The 14,837-nt window shown below is 30.9% G+C and overlaps 1 protein-coding gene across 2 annotated transcripts in view; it reads right to left on the reverse strand.

Moving 5' to 3' along the window:
- LOC140452303 (cytochrome P450 4d2-like) overlaps positions 1–14,837 on the reverse strand; it is a 102,386-nt gene that overhangs the window by 3,168 nt on the left and 84,381 nt on the right. For both annotated transcript variants that reach the window (XM_072546473.1, XM_072546481.1), the window contains exons 5-8: positions 13,079–13,449; positions 10,808–10,876; positions 6,780–6,951; positions 1–166 (exon numbers count right to left, since the gene is read on the reverse strand). The exon at positions 1–166 is cut by the window's left edge and continues 8 nt beyond it. In XM_072546473.1, the coding sequence (XP_072402574.1) occupies positions 1–166; positions 6,780–6,951; positions 10,808–10,876; positions 13,079–13,449 (778 nt within the window). The remainder of the gene's footprint in view (positions 167–6,779; positions 6,952–10,807; positions 10,877–13,078; positions 13,450–14,837) is intronic.

Here is a 14,837-nt window from a genome sequence, read left to right on the forward strand (position 1 = left end):
TTTCTTGGGCCGGCACTGAAGGGTGTATAAATGTACGGGTTTGTAAATTTTGCGTCTTCAAATCTTTCTGGAATAAACTTGAGAGGTTCTGGAAAATACTCTTCACATCGCTGCATAGCAAAAGTAGACAGCATAACATTCATACCCTTTTGAAATAGATGCCCACCTTAAATCAAATATAAATTGCGAGATCACAAATAAAAATACATAATTACTTTATTAAACGTTTTTAAAATCTGTAAATACTGTAAATCTGTAAATTGAACTCTACTAATACAAACCTTTATTCAACAGACACTTCCTTTATATGCACAGTTTTTAAAATAAAAATTACTCGGATATACTTTATTTAAATCTTCCTTATTTTGGTCCGACTTGTTTACTAAATTTTAATCAAAATAAATTTTATTTGTGTACAATATACGTACGGAAGGTATACCTATAGTACACATGGTACATTTTGGATTCCAAAAAGTTTTCGGGGATTCTGAACCCTTTACTTTAACTAACTGTTGACTATTGTCAAGTATCAGAAAAAAGTTTCCTGAGAAATTTTATATACATATACCTACATAATTTCAGTAGTTGAAATAATTTTGATTTTTAACGATTTACGATGTAAATATAATGGCGAACATCAAAAGGAAGTTTTTAAGTTTGAAAGCAAAATGTGATCCCCTATATAAAGACGCAAAAGTTTAGCGTTAGATAGTTAGCAGCAATATTTAAAATTGAAACAACTGAAGCCTGTGAAATTTTAAAACATTAAAGTAATTTAATTATTTAGTTTTTAAAGAGTGTAGCTGATGACTAGAATAATTGACTGCAGCTGCTGTATTAGACCAAATTGTTTTGGATTGAGTTTGCAAATCGCGGTCTACAAACATTTCTATTTTTAATTAAATTCTTCTCATTAAAGGAAAATTCATTATAAGTTGCAAGAGAACTAAGTGTTTTGTAAGCAACCATATTTTCTTTAAATCTATATTCGAAGTGAAGCTCATGAAACTTTACTCAACAAAATTTGAAAAAACTGCACTACAGTTAAGGCTTACAAAGATATACTCACAATTCTAATTTGCACTAATATGATAGAAGACAAAGAAAAGGTGCTGGTAATTAGAAAAAATAAAACCCTTATTGTTTAAACGGTGTCCACTTAAAAAATTACCTATTGAATGTAATACCATTAAGAAGTCATGGATAATAATGGATGAGATGATAAATTATGACAGACTGGCTAAATCAATTTTATAGAAGAATGCAGTGAGCGTTATGTTCTATTCGGATTCAAACTTTTTTCCGGTTGCGGATGGTGCCATTTGGTAGCTGTATGGCCGGCTCTGGACCGACGTATTCTATAGCTGATGCTTTTCTGGCAAGTTCTTTAACTGTTATTGCTGCATATTACTTGAGACTTAAAACCTATAACTGTGTGATACTGTTAGGTTCCGAAAGTCTGTCAAGTTTTTTTAAGCATTCCATCAATAGTCTAGAGTCCACCTTGGGGTTCTAAGAGCTCTTATGTGAGTTTGCATATTGCATAAATATCTGCCCTAAATACAAAGTTAAATTCTCATATTTAAATATAAATGTTTAAATTTCCTTCACTACTGAATAAGCTTTCACGCGAGTTTTAGATCTGTAGTTTTTTCTGCAGTTTTAGATCTGTTTGCCTAATTATATATAACCCTGCAGTCTTGGTCGTCTATTTTCTTTGTCTCATATTTCTTGTCGAGAAATATTCAGTTGAAAAGGTACTGTAGTCCTGTATCTGGTAATGATATGGTTAGAAATTATCATCCATTCGGTATCCCTGATTTCTTTTATTATGTAAATATGTCATTATCTAAATAATAATTCGGATCCAGATATAGAAATAAAAACACGAATAGAACAGGCTAGGAGCATGTTCAATAAATGGAAACAAATGATCTATAACCAAAATCTAAGCTTTGATATCCGAATTAGAGTTAATAAGTGCTACGTTTTGTCAGTCCTTCTGTATGGAGTTGAAACCTGTACATTAAGATTAAATACCATGAGACGGCTAGAAGCGTGTGAAATATGACTTTATCGCAGAATGCTCTGAATATCATGGACACAATACATAACGAATCGAATAGTATTAAATACCATAAATAGAGAGTTAGAACTTCGATTAAGAAAAAGAAAGACCATATTCCTAGGCCACCTAATGAGAAATGACAAATATAACCTACTACGGTTAATAATATAATTAAATGGAATATAGGGGGCCGGAGCAGACTTGCCAAAAGGGCCGTATTATGACTTTGCAATATCAGAACTTGAACGGGCATGAACGTTTAACAATTACTAAGTATGGCGCAGAATACAGAACATTTTGATATAATGATCACAATTATTAAATAATGGAATGCACCAGAAGAAGAAGAATTCATGGTCTAACCACAAGTCGCTCAGATTTTCTCGCAGACTACATTATCCAATCTTATCTCTCTTTGAGAGGATGTATATAAGACGGATGTCCAATAGAACCTTCATAGCTGCTATTGATATGTCCATCAGAACCCCTTGTGATTTGAAAGTAATCAAGTCCTTGAATTTTGCTTACTTTGAGGATTTTACTTCTTTGCTGCACCTTTATCACCGTATCACTAATACATATTTAATTGTTGGTTTTACAATCTTGCTATAAAACCAACATAACATGTCTGGTATTAAACCCCATATTGTTCCATGAGTGCATCCGGCTACCATTAACGTATTCACCGCTTTCCATGTTTTTAGTTCTATCTGCTGAGTCTAAGCGATCGTAGTTTATTTTAACTAAGAGGATTTTATCCCTCTAAATTGCTCCTTTGACGAATTTTATAATTTTGACATCCGGGGGCTTATGGTAAACCTTGCACCTGAACTGCATTTTGCAACTAAAGTCAGAGTCTATTCTGTACCGTGTCAGTAAATTTTCCGTAGGCTAAGATGACCAAGTCATCCGCATAGTTTCACAACATACAAGGTCCAGATATCACCAGATTCTACAAGAAAGAAGATGAGACTCCCTTTGCGGACAACCTTTAGCTATCTGTGTTTACATTGTATCCCCCAGTAACTTTTCTTATATCACACAGCTCATCAGCATGTAGTCTATCTATTATCTTTAGCATGTTTCGTTGATTTATTTTTAAAGATAAATCAGCCTCCTGATTCCTTTATAGAAGGTGTTGTCGAATACTCTTTGTATATCGAGAAATTTATACTGATTTCTACTCACTGTCTCATTCTATTTCGTTCAGATTTATCGCTGTTTTGCTACAGTTCTTTTTAGAACTATAAGGTATGGTCTTCAGTTCAGTTTACTGCCATATACGAATATGTGGTGGTAATATAAGTAAAAACTTGTATCAGGACCCCTTTACCATTCTGAGTGTATTTACTTAAATCCTCTTGAAAGAAGAAAATATGGGCCAAAGAATTCTTGTAGAGAAGGTTATCGAGCTTTGACATTGCTGCTGTCTTTTCTGTCTTCTTGCAATGCATCTTTCTCCACAATTATAATTTTGCTCATTTCAGTTTCTTAATATATTCAGTCAGATCTTTACGATTATAGCCACTCACCTGATCTTTTAGAGAAGTTAAATTTATATCTGATTATATCTATCCTTTGATTTAGAAGGTTTTTATTTCATGAGGGCATTTTTTGTTGGAATTTCTGAGTGTCACTGGAAAAATGTCTTTGAAAAAGTGTTTGCCTTAGCTTTTTCTTTTTTGTATTTACACTTCCTCAATATGCTCAGATGGTACACATTCACATCGCACACTTTATGTTCATCTTTACATTCGTTAAATTTTAGGTAAAAAAAATTATCAACTGCAGTATTTTAATATGTCATTTGAGTATTATACAGGTCCTCGGACTTTATCAGATCAGTAATCCTGTAAGGTCTCCACCCATTCCATATATACCTTAAATTTTGCACTAGTAAACTCAGGACTTACACTAAAACTACATCGCACCTTCCTATAACAATAGTAAGTTCAACTAAAGCTGCGTAACTATGCTGGAGTTTTGCCTGCAAAACTCTTATTGGAGTCATAGAGGCCTCTAGTGGGTTTAAATGATATTGTTTCAAGTTTGCAATACGATTTAAACTAAGCTTCGTGGAATTCGTATAAACTTCGTCTATCATATAAATTAATATTTGTCCATCCTTTCAATCTTTCGTATTTTAACAAATAGTTTCCCATCTTAAGGTTCCAATTTTAGTTCCTTAAGTGGTTCCTGATGCCTGCTTTATCAATATCATTCTCTATTCTTCATCTTGGGGCACTTAAGTATATAATTGGAATCGATTACAATCAAGTTTGAATCCTTTTATAGCCCTCATAATATCAACAGTCTATTTTATGTGTATTAGTTATCATAGTTTACTCACAGTGTCTCTGCGCTAAACGTTGTTTTATGAAACTTCTTTTTCTCTTTCTTTATAAGCAATTCTGCTTGTTTATTGGCGTATTAATACCTCGATGGAAGGTTATCACTCCATATTTTGCGGGGTCGTCCGATACTTCTTCTACCGATTGGGGATTTATATCTTGCTATTTTGACCACACGGTTCACCCCAATTCTGCTTATGTGGTAATTCCATTCTTTTTTTCCATTTTGTGTCCAATCATTTATAGTTTCTAGTAGTTTTTGTGTTGTGGCTATGTCGGATCTTGTTTCTGATGCCAATGTCATTATTGGCTTATTGTCTTTTTAAATTCTTGACTTCATCTAAGTGTTAATATGTCCTTTTTACCATATAGGGTTATTAAGGCATCCTGCAAGTCTCCTTGCTTTTTGCACTTAATCTTTTACTTCTTTGTCTAGGTCTTTATAGCTGGACAGTGTAATTCGAAGGTATTTTTTTCCATTACGTGTTTAATACTAATATAATCGATGGAACTGTAGTGGCTCATTCTCACTCCCAAAAATACCTTATCCACTGCTTGTTCCACTTTGCGGATAATTAGATTTGCTTGAGCCTAATCTGGTTGAGCATCAAGTAGATGCCAGTTTATTACCGCTATCTTAAATACTTTTGTGACTTTGCTTTTTTTCTCAGTGGATTTCCTAGGTTTATTACCAAATCTTTATTTTAGAGTGTTTTTAATAATTAAATCAGAGTATGTTCTCTTCGAAACATCTTCTGGCTTAATATTTGACATAAAAGCAGAATCTGTGATAGGAGTCACCTCTCGGATCATTCCCGTTGTATTTTTACTTATAAGTCCAGAAGAGTTTTTTTATTTCTGAGCTTTTCTCTGAGTGATCTCTTTTTATTTTTATCTCGCTGTTCCTTTTGTTTTTACAAGTTGGAACTAAAAACCTTACGAGAGTGCGCCCTTACTGTGCTAAGGTTATAGTTAAGTAAAACTATTCTAATTGTGCTATGTATAGCCTAAGTATCATCGTTATATACATTGGGCTTAGGGAACGCTGTAATCGTAGCAGAAATCTGACTGTATGATGAGCCAATTGTAGGGCAGCTGTTTGTAACTTATCATGGAGTAAACAAGTATGTGTATTTGTGTATGTGTTTGTGTATTTGTGTGTGTATGTGTTTACATAAGTCAATAAACAAATTTATAGTTATATCATAGCTGCAGCTCCTACGTTACATTTTCAGTTAATCCGCGGGCATTTATTTGTTTAAATCTTATTCCAACATATCTTCTTTATTCATAGGACGTTTGCTATTAATTAATGAAACGCGCCGTGTCAAGGTTGATAATATCCTTGTATATTTTGATTAATACCTTAGTAGATCCTAATGCCAAGACGACTCACTTGATGACCTCCCATTATTTTGTGCAAAACATCGGCTTTTCTTGTATAACAACAAATATTGAACCGAATTTCGTCTTCATTATAATTATATATTATATATTATTATATATAAAAACCGAATTTTTACCTTCATTGCGTTTAAAAATGACCAAAATAAAATGATTTTAGATGATACTGAATATACATATGAGTCAGAAATGCAAATGGTAGTCGTGTAAACCAAATATGTTTATTAAGGTTATGCCTAGAATATCTAATTTAATCATACTTGTATCAGATTTAAGATTTCTGTACAGATACATATAATGATATACGAGTGTGTGTGTTCAAAAAATAGCCGAAATTTCTTGTGTTTGGAGAGTCCAATCGTCCAAACAAGAAAATTTGTAGCTATATTCATTAGAGATTTTATCTGAGAGAATCACTAAGCTTTGACGGTTTTTAAGAGTTCGGCGATTTTCATTTATTTCTTTTAGCTATATCTTTTGAAGATATTATTCAATATCTTCAAAAAGCAGTTTTTAAAACAATAACATATATTGACCGTCGGATTTCAATGCGAAGTTTAATCACGATTTTATCCCTTATGAATTTTTGTGTGCTAAAAATATCATATGAAATAATAAAAAATATAAAATTTAGAGTTGAACCAGGATGCGTTTTTCTGAAAATCTAATTTTTCAAATTTTCCGCAACTTTTCCAGGGTCAAATTTTTCGTTTTTATGACCTGTCGTTATGCCCTTTTTTTCAGGTTTCTTATCCTGAAAGCTACCAAATTTTCAAGTGGCATGAAGGAGAAAATCATTAATACTGACCTATTAACATTACATCTTTATGTCATAATTAACACCCGTATGTTTTTAAACATTTTACTTTTCTTGATTTTATCTTTCAGTACTCTTTAAGGTATAAGGAATAAAATTGTAGTTAAACTGTGTCGGAAATCTGACGGTCTAATATTACCATATTCCATATCTTCTGGTAATTTTCGCCCTAACACAGGGACCGGAGGATAAAGCCTTAGAGTTTCTTTTATTACTAGTTCTAAATATTTCATATCCTGCAACTGAGATATACTGGGCTTCGCATCTTTCAAGTTACCAAACATTTCCTGTTGCTCCATAAATGCTTTTTGCTGAAAGAGAGATTTGGGATAAAATGATTTTTCGATCTTAGGTCTGTTTGCCATTATGCTAATTTCAGTACTGATTTCAGTACTAAAAATATTAGTTAGTTGCGCGAGTCGATTTAGCATGAACAATGTGGATTTGTGTTTGCAACTATCTTAATTGTTATTAACATGTAGGCCTGTGATCTAGCAATTTTGTATTGATAATCTAACAATGAAGTTTGTTTTATGATTAGAGTAAACAAAACACACAGGTAAATAATTATGGTGAAAAACAAGTTAAAATTAAGTGCAGTAGCTTTAATTGTAATAATGATGCTTAAGAAAAAAAATCAGACACTCCTTAAAAAAGCGTATGTGGAGAAAAAAATGCATCGACACAAAAGGGTTTATGCAAGGAATAATAAATATGTTAAATGAAAAATTACTAGTAGAAGATCCTTTGGTATATTAAAACTTTTTACGAATGAATAATAATTTGCTTAAAAAATTGTTACGACAAGTTGAGAGTAACATCACTTTTACGTAATATTTTATCATTTTTAGTACAAGAAATTAGAACATGCTCTAATTTTTAGTACCGAATCGGCACGTGCCTCTAATTTGTAGATACAATATTTTTAGTACTAAATTCAGTACTGAATTTAGCATAATGGCAAGCAGACCTTAGCTGAAAATATTTACTTTTTGATTATTGTCCTAGTTGTTAACACATCTACCCACCAGATTAAAACATAATATAAATGTACTAGAAACGAAACATTACAATAATAATTGCTTTTAAATCAATCATTTATAGTATGTTTTAAACTGAATATAGATTAAATGTGATACCATGCTAAAGTAATCTAGATTGCGAAGAATCTTAGAACTTAGATCTTAGAACATCGATAAAAAAATAGGCGAAGAGAAAACAAAAATAAAAAGGAAGAAATACAAGATTTACCCTTTGTAAGGGTTCTGGAAATGTAACATGTGGACTTACAGGGTTACATAATGAACATGAAGTTCATTAATGTCTGTGTCCCATTTTACGTTTTGAATCTTGACAAAGGCAAGGGTTTCCTGCCGAAACGTTGATTGCTATGGAAAATAAAATCTAGTTCCACATGTAATATATATTTTATTGAACCTAAACCCAAGAAACTCAAAACTAATATATATATATATATATATATATATATATATATATATATATATATATATATATATATATATATATATATATATAATGCTAGTGTAAAGTTTCCTGCCTCCTCGTATCTTATAAACGGTTATATTTAAAATAAAGAAATTTGGAAGGAAGAAATAAACGAACGTAGACTTCTCAACTAGTCATAATAGTTGACTTAGTCATAGATGACGTTACAGAGCCACTGTGAATGATAAGTTTAAATGGGATCTTGTGGCAAGTGATATCTCGTTTAATAGGTTTTAAAAATACCTATTCAATCATGCTAATCTTTTTTGGGTTTAAGTTGATTTTGATAAATAAATTTAAATAAATAATAAAGTTGTAGTTTCACATTTAATTAATAAAAATTTAAGAACCAATTCTTATATTAAGTGTTCAAAATGTGCTTCACCTTCTTCCTGAGAGTAATGCACCCTATTGCTAAACTCTTGAACTATATAGTTTAAATTTGTTGGAGGAAATTGTCCTACATTCTTTAACATTCGTTGTTTCAAAATGTCAATATTGTCGGGTGCTGTAGCGTAAAGCTTAGATCAATCAAGTAACTCCACACAAAAAATCTAAGAGTGTGAGGTCTGGTGAGCGAGCTAGCCATTCTATCGAATTTCGTCGTCCAATTTATTTACTACGATAATCCTCATCTAGGTAATGTCTTACTGTCCCATAATAGTGTGCATAAGCACGATCCTGTTAAAACGTTATTTCGAAGTTGCCGAACCCATCTGGATTATCTTTTGTAACATCTCCAGATACACTTTACCAGTTGTTAGCAGGCCCAACTATGTGGTTTCCCAAAATATCTGCCCAAACAATTACTTTTTCTGGAAATTGAGTATATTTTTCACAAAAGACGTGAATTGTATCACTCTTATACCTCACATTGTGTATGTTAACATTTTCATTGAGGTGAAAGTACGTTTGTCACTAAAACAATTTTTTTTATGTAATCTGGCTGTTGGTTTTTTTGATTGGACATATTTTTACAGAATTCTTGGCTTTGGATTTGTATGGATAAATTTTGTTTTTAGCCAACACTCGGTGTACTGTTCTTTGACTGATTCCACAGATAGATGCAACTTGCGCTATAGAAAGAGTAGGGCTCACTACCATTTTTGCAATTACGTCAATTTTTTTGTCATCACTAAATGTTAGTCGACCAGATCGTTTGGCATCTTTAACCTGTTTCTTTAAACTTCTGAAGAAACTCACTCAAATAAGACCTCGAAATTATTTCTATATTCACCAATTATGAAGACAGCTGCTACTTTTTTGGATACAGTAAGTACCATTCTGCATATGTAAACATTTAAACGTCTCTTTAAAAAATAATTAAACTCAATATTCAAGGTATAAACACTTTTGCAAAAACTTTAACGTACAGTTCAACAGCAAAGTAAAAACAACTTTTTAACATATAACCAGTTAGAATCTTTATTAATAAAATGAACTATAATGTTATTATTTATTTGATTTATTGGTCAAAATCAGCTTAAACCCAAACAAAATAAGTGTGATTGAATTGGTATGTTCAATGCCTTTCAAATGAAATATCAGTTGCCATGAGGTCTCATTTAAAATTATCGGTTTTACTGGCTCTGTAAGTCAACTAATAGTATTACGTCACATGTTACGACCAGTAATATTGTTCTCTAAAGTTGACAGTTTTCGAATTATAAGCAATTTGAAATCTAAAAAATGCAAAAATACGTACCGAGGCTTGAAAACTCGCAGTTAAGTTATTATTTTTGATGTTGCAAAGTGCCTTAATTAAATATTACACATTCGTCTTCAAGATTCTGAAAAGAAATCGGAGCTTATTTCAATTTAGACCGTTGTTTTTTAATTGCTCATTATGCGCGCCCACTCGATTGTTAAGGGGCTGCCGCAGCGGCTTCGCACCGTACTTAATGGTGCGTCTCTGTCACACTTATACATATTATACGTACACTTTACTACTAAATTTTGTAATTTATTAATAACTTGATTAAGTAAGATTAAGTAAATTAATTGATTTTAAAATCATGGATAAAATTATGGGTAACATCCATAATTGACAATATTTGTTGGGAATTTTTCGCGTAAGTTTCGCGACAGAGACGAACCATATAGTGCGGCGCGCCTTAAAATTTTTGAAAGTGAATGTTTAAACTTCAATTTAGGCACCTGGCAACTTCAAAAATAATAATTTACATATTTTGTTAAGTTTTCAAGCCTCGAAATGGGTATTTTCGCATTTTTGATTTGATCTGATTTTAAATCGCTTATAACTCGAAAACTGTCAACTTTTTGAAAAAATTACAAAAAACCTCTTTTTGTTTAAGATGACATGAAATCTTAAAAATTTTTTTTAAACAATTTCTGCCAAAAATTTCGCCCGGCCCTCTTTAGATTTGATCAAATAAGACATTTTTGAACCAGAATCCGCAAAGAAACCGAATCAGAAATATTTTTCCTACAGAAGTGGTCTCATAACATGGACTAAAAGATATCTACTTTTTACTTGAACGTTGTAGTCATTACAATATAAATTTTAACGGTTAGTGGTGTGAAAAAATTTATTCGGAAAAAATATTTTTCTTTCTATCTATTCAACTGTTTAAGTAAATAAAATTATACTTTTAAATTAAGTACAAACAAATAAAAATATAAAAAGTTTGTCTATTTTACCTGAACTTCGGGATTGTTGGCCAAACTAAAAATCGCAAAACTAATGGCAGACGACGTTGTATCATGACCCTATAAATGAATTTTATATATATATAATATATATATATATATATATATATATATATATATATATATATATATATATATATATATATATATATATATCATTATTTTAATTTTAATTTTTAAAATCTTACATAGTAGTTTACAAAGCAAACAATATTGGAAATAAAATATTTATTTTATAAACCAATACGAATAAACATATTTATTATCATCGAATTAGAATCTATGGAGAGGGCATCACGTGTGCCATATTGTTATGATCGTTTTGAAAGTTTTCTTCTATTTTTAGTTTTATAATACTTTCATAAAAACTGTAATATTATATTGTGATAGTGCATAATAATGGTTTCTTGTTCTCAACGTAGTTGCAGTAGCAGAAGCAATGTTAATAAAAAATCTTCAGGAATAACGTTCCACAGGTTAGTATACAAATATGTAAACAAAATAATGGTGCGTACTTCAGAAAATAAATTAATAGTATTCATAAGAATACTCAAATATCTTCATCCTAAATATCTTATAATTATTTTTATTTCTACACAGTATTTCCATTGTGATATTCGGCAGATGTTCAATTTTGTTTTTTTAATAATAACTTTTCTAACTTTGTTAATTGAACTAAATTTTTAAGTGTCAGTTAATTTGTAGTTATCAAATATATAAGTTGTAAAACGAACGTATTTCTTTTATTTCATACCGTATATTCATTTTACCCTTTAAAATATTATTTATATTATTATCTCTTTCAGCAACTTGTTATTTGACTGCATTAATTTATCTTTATGTATATGTCTTTGTCGTTTTATGTGTTTTTAGTGTTTACCGTGGGATAAATCATAGTTTATTAAAAATGTATTGCACTTTTTTAGATTATGATTAAATCTTCTGAATAACTAGTCATATTTGTATAGTAGTTTTAATATTATTGAAACAGGCCCTGATCCCAACCCCATATTGGTATGATCGTTAGCCACACCTACTGACGCCGTTTTTAATACACACGTTAATATGCTCATAGCTTCTCCATAGATTCTAACTCGATGTTTAATATATAAGACAAAAAGTATTAGATTTTAGTTCGAGATTGTACTGTAAAAAACTTAAAGCTAAAATATGATATTTTTACTCGTGTAACACACAATTTTTTTCTGTGGTGGTAAAACGGCGATATAATATAAATTATTATAATAATATATCTATTGAAGTCAGAAAATTATTACATTAGTAGAGTGTTATAATTTAGCGACAATTAGACCTACATTACCAAGGAAACCTTTAAAGTGATCAAATATCTGTCAATCAAATTCTACGATTTGATTTCAAAATTTTGAACTTATTAGATGTTTAGTGGTTATTTGGAATATTGTAAAGTAAAAAATATCTCTCTTCGAATGTTCTTTACCTCCACCGGAGTTAGTAGAACGACCGGTATTAGTGACAAAAAAATTATTGCTAGCTAAATCGCAACAAAATGACGAAACAATAATAAATACTTCAAACTAATTATAATTTTAAAACAAAATTGGAAGGGTTAGAGGCCAAAGAAAGCTGCGATTTTTTCGATTAGTTTTCGATCTTGTAACAATCAGTTTTATAAGGTGGTTAATAAGGTGGTAAACAGTGGCTTATTTTCTCCAACTTGAAAATGCATGTATAAGTCAATCATTTCGAAGATTATCGGCTATAATTTTAGTTGAATGTGGGGAGGATTTCTGATTATTAAAAATTAATCGTTTTTCTTTTACAATACATTTTATTTTAGTGTTCTTTATTATATCCAGAAGTTAGGCTGATTGAAACGGCATTATTTCAGAAAAAAAATATTTTAAATTGTATGGTTTTTTTTGAAAATATCCAAAGAATTATTGTTTAAATGTTGCTGTAATCATCTCTTAAAAGACATACAGTTTGAATTGTCTCTCTTTTATTAAATCTACCAGCCATAATAAAAGATAACTAAAGAAACGGTGACTAAGTATTGTAAACAATGACTGAAACAAGATATCAAGCTTGTCAAATTATAGTTAACGGGTATCTTAGTGAGTTTAGTGACCAAATTTAAAAGTTATTTTGACTTCGGCATTATTAAATAATATACTTTTATAAAAATTTTTGAAACTGGTGGTACTGCAAGTTCAGTGGCATAGTATTATTTGTAATAAAAAATTTGACTGAGAATTAGTATTGTAGTATGTTTCGATTTACCTCAAACATAAAAGTATCTACTTCCTCCCTAATGTCAGTCCTTGATAAAGGTTTTCCATCAACTGTACAATTTAAGAGTAAATCCAGAAACGCCAGCTTTTTCTTTATACCAATGTTTGTGTTGTTATCAACTGCAATATCTGTTGTTTGCGTTCTTTCGGATATTTTTTTGTCAATAACGTTGTCAGTATGGGCGTGAAGTACCTTTAATGCTCTCTTTTCAAGATAATAGTTTAAGGTGAAAGGATACAAGGAAGGATCTAAAGGAGATAAAATTCGTTTCATCATTATGTAGCACATCGATTTTGTACTTCTGACATATGGAGACGTAGAATCCGTTTGCGCATTTAATTTTATCCCCATGGCAGCCTCTAGAAAATATTTTTTTGTTGATAAAAAAATTGTTTTAAAATTATTACAAATGTATCATAGACACCAAGCACAAATTTTAATTTTTGTAATTTAGAATTTTTTTTTGGTTTTATAACAATTTTGATGCTATTTTTTTAGATTTAATTGTTTATAAGTTTATCTGATATATTTTTAAAAATAAAACAGGTATAATACATTTTTTTTAACCACAATACAATGATCGTTCATTCAAAGACAAATTAGCTATTCAGGTGTCGACTATTAATAAAATAAAATAAATAAAAAATAATGTTCTTGTCAAATGACATGAATACATAAAACTTGTTCGAAAACTTAAAAATGGTAATGATGATAACTTAAATCGGACTGATTTACATATATATTGGAATTGGGATTATTGTTAATCATACAATTAGGATAGCAAAACGTTGCAAAAACTGTCTTGTTAATCATAATATAGTAAAGCAGAAGAAACAAGAAAAAGCAATAAAAAACCTGATACTATCCTAATCATATCCTAATATAAAGTACAACAAATCGGTTATAATTTTAAAACGGTATATATTAGCCATAGAGATATAATACAAAATAAACTGAGCATTGCAATACTGGTCCGTTCCCTCAGTGCGACATAAAAAACTTACATAAAGCGGATCCTGTATCTCTTTCTAATTTACCTGATTTGTCGACCACATGACCTAAACTACCAATGAGAAAGTCACGTGGTCGATAAACCCGGCCCATTATAATGAGGGGGTCTGCTTTGCGTCAGTTTTCTCTTTCTCTGTCGCACTGGAGGAATGGGCTGGTACTGCAACGATCAGTCTGTCTTGCATTATATATCTATGGTATTAGCACATGAAGGTTAATGAAACGTGGAAGTGTCAAATAGAGTAGGTGCCATTTCTTTTAGTTTTTGCTCTAAAAAACGTCGTACTTGCTCTACTGCATGTCATACGAAAGAGAATATGTGACTTCCAAAGCAGTTAGGATTTTAGCTTTCGTTTAAAGATGGCGCCTCTGGTATGTTCACAGGTTATTCCTTGTGAAAAGTTTTAAGTGACACTTGTACGTCAGCGAGTTAAGTGTATTAACAAATAAATGTACCTACAGGGTCTTCCAACAAGAGGCAGACTAAATTGGGAGATTCTGGAAAAACCGTAGAAGCTGGCATTGGCATAATATTCTTGAGCGTGAATAATGCCATCTTATATGTGAGTATCCAATGCATTTTTTTCTTTTGTAAATGTAATATCGAGTATATATAAATCTAAGTTACGAAATGCGACAAATCCTGTTTAACAAGTTTTTCGTGGTAAAAAGATTTAACGGGTTATCAAACACACAAGATCATGTATTTACTGTGCAACAGATAATAGAGAAAGCC

The sequence above is a fragment of the Diabrotica undecimpunctata genome, chromosome 1 (assembly GCF_040954645.1).
Source record: "Diabrotica undecimpunctata isolate CICGRU chromosome 1, icDiaUnde3, whole genome shotgun sequence".
In the NCBI taxonomy this organism is placed as follows: Eukaryota; Metazoa; Arthropoda; class Insecta; order Coleoptera; family Chrysomelidae; genus Diabrotica; species Diabrotica undecimpunctata.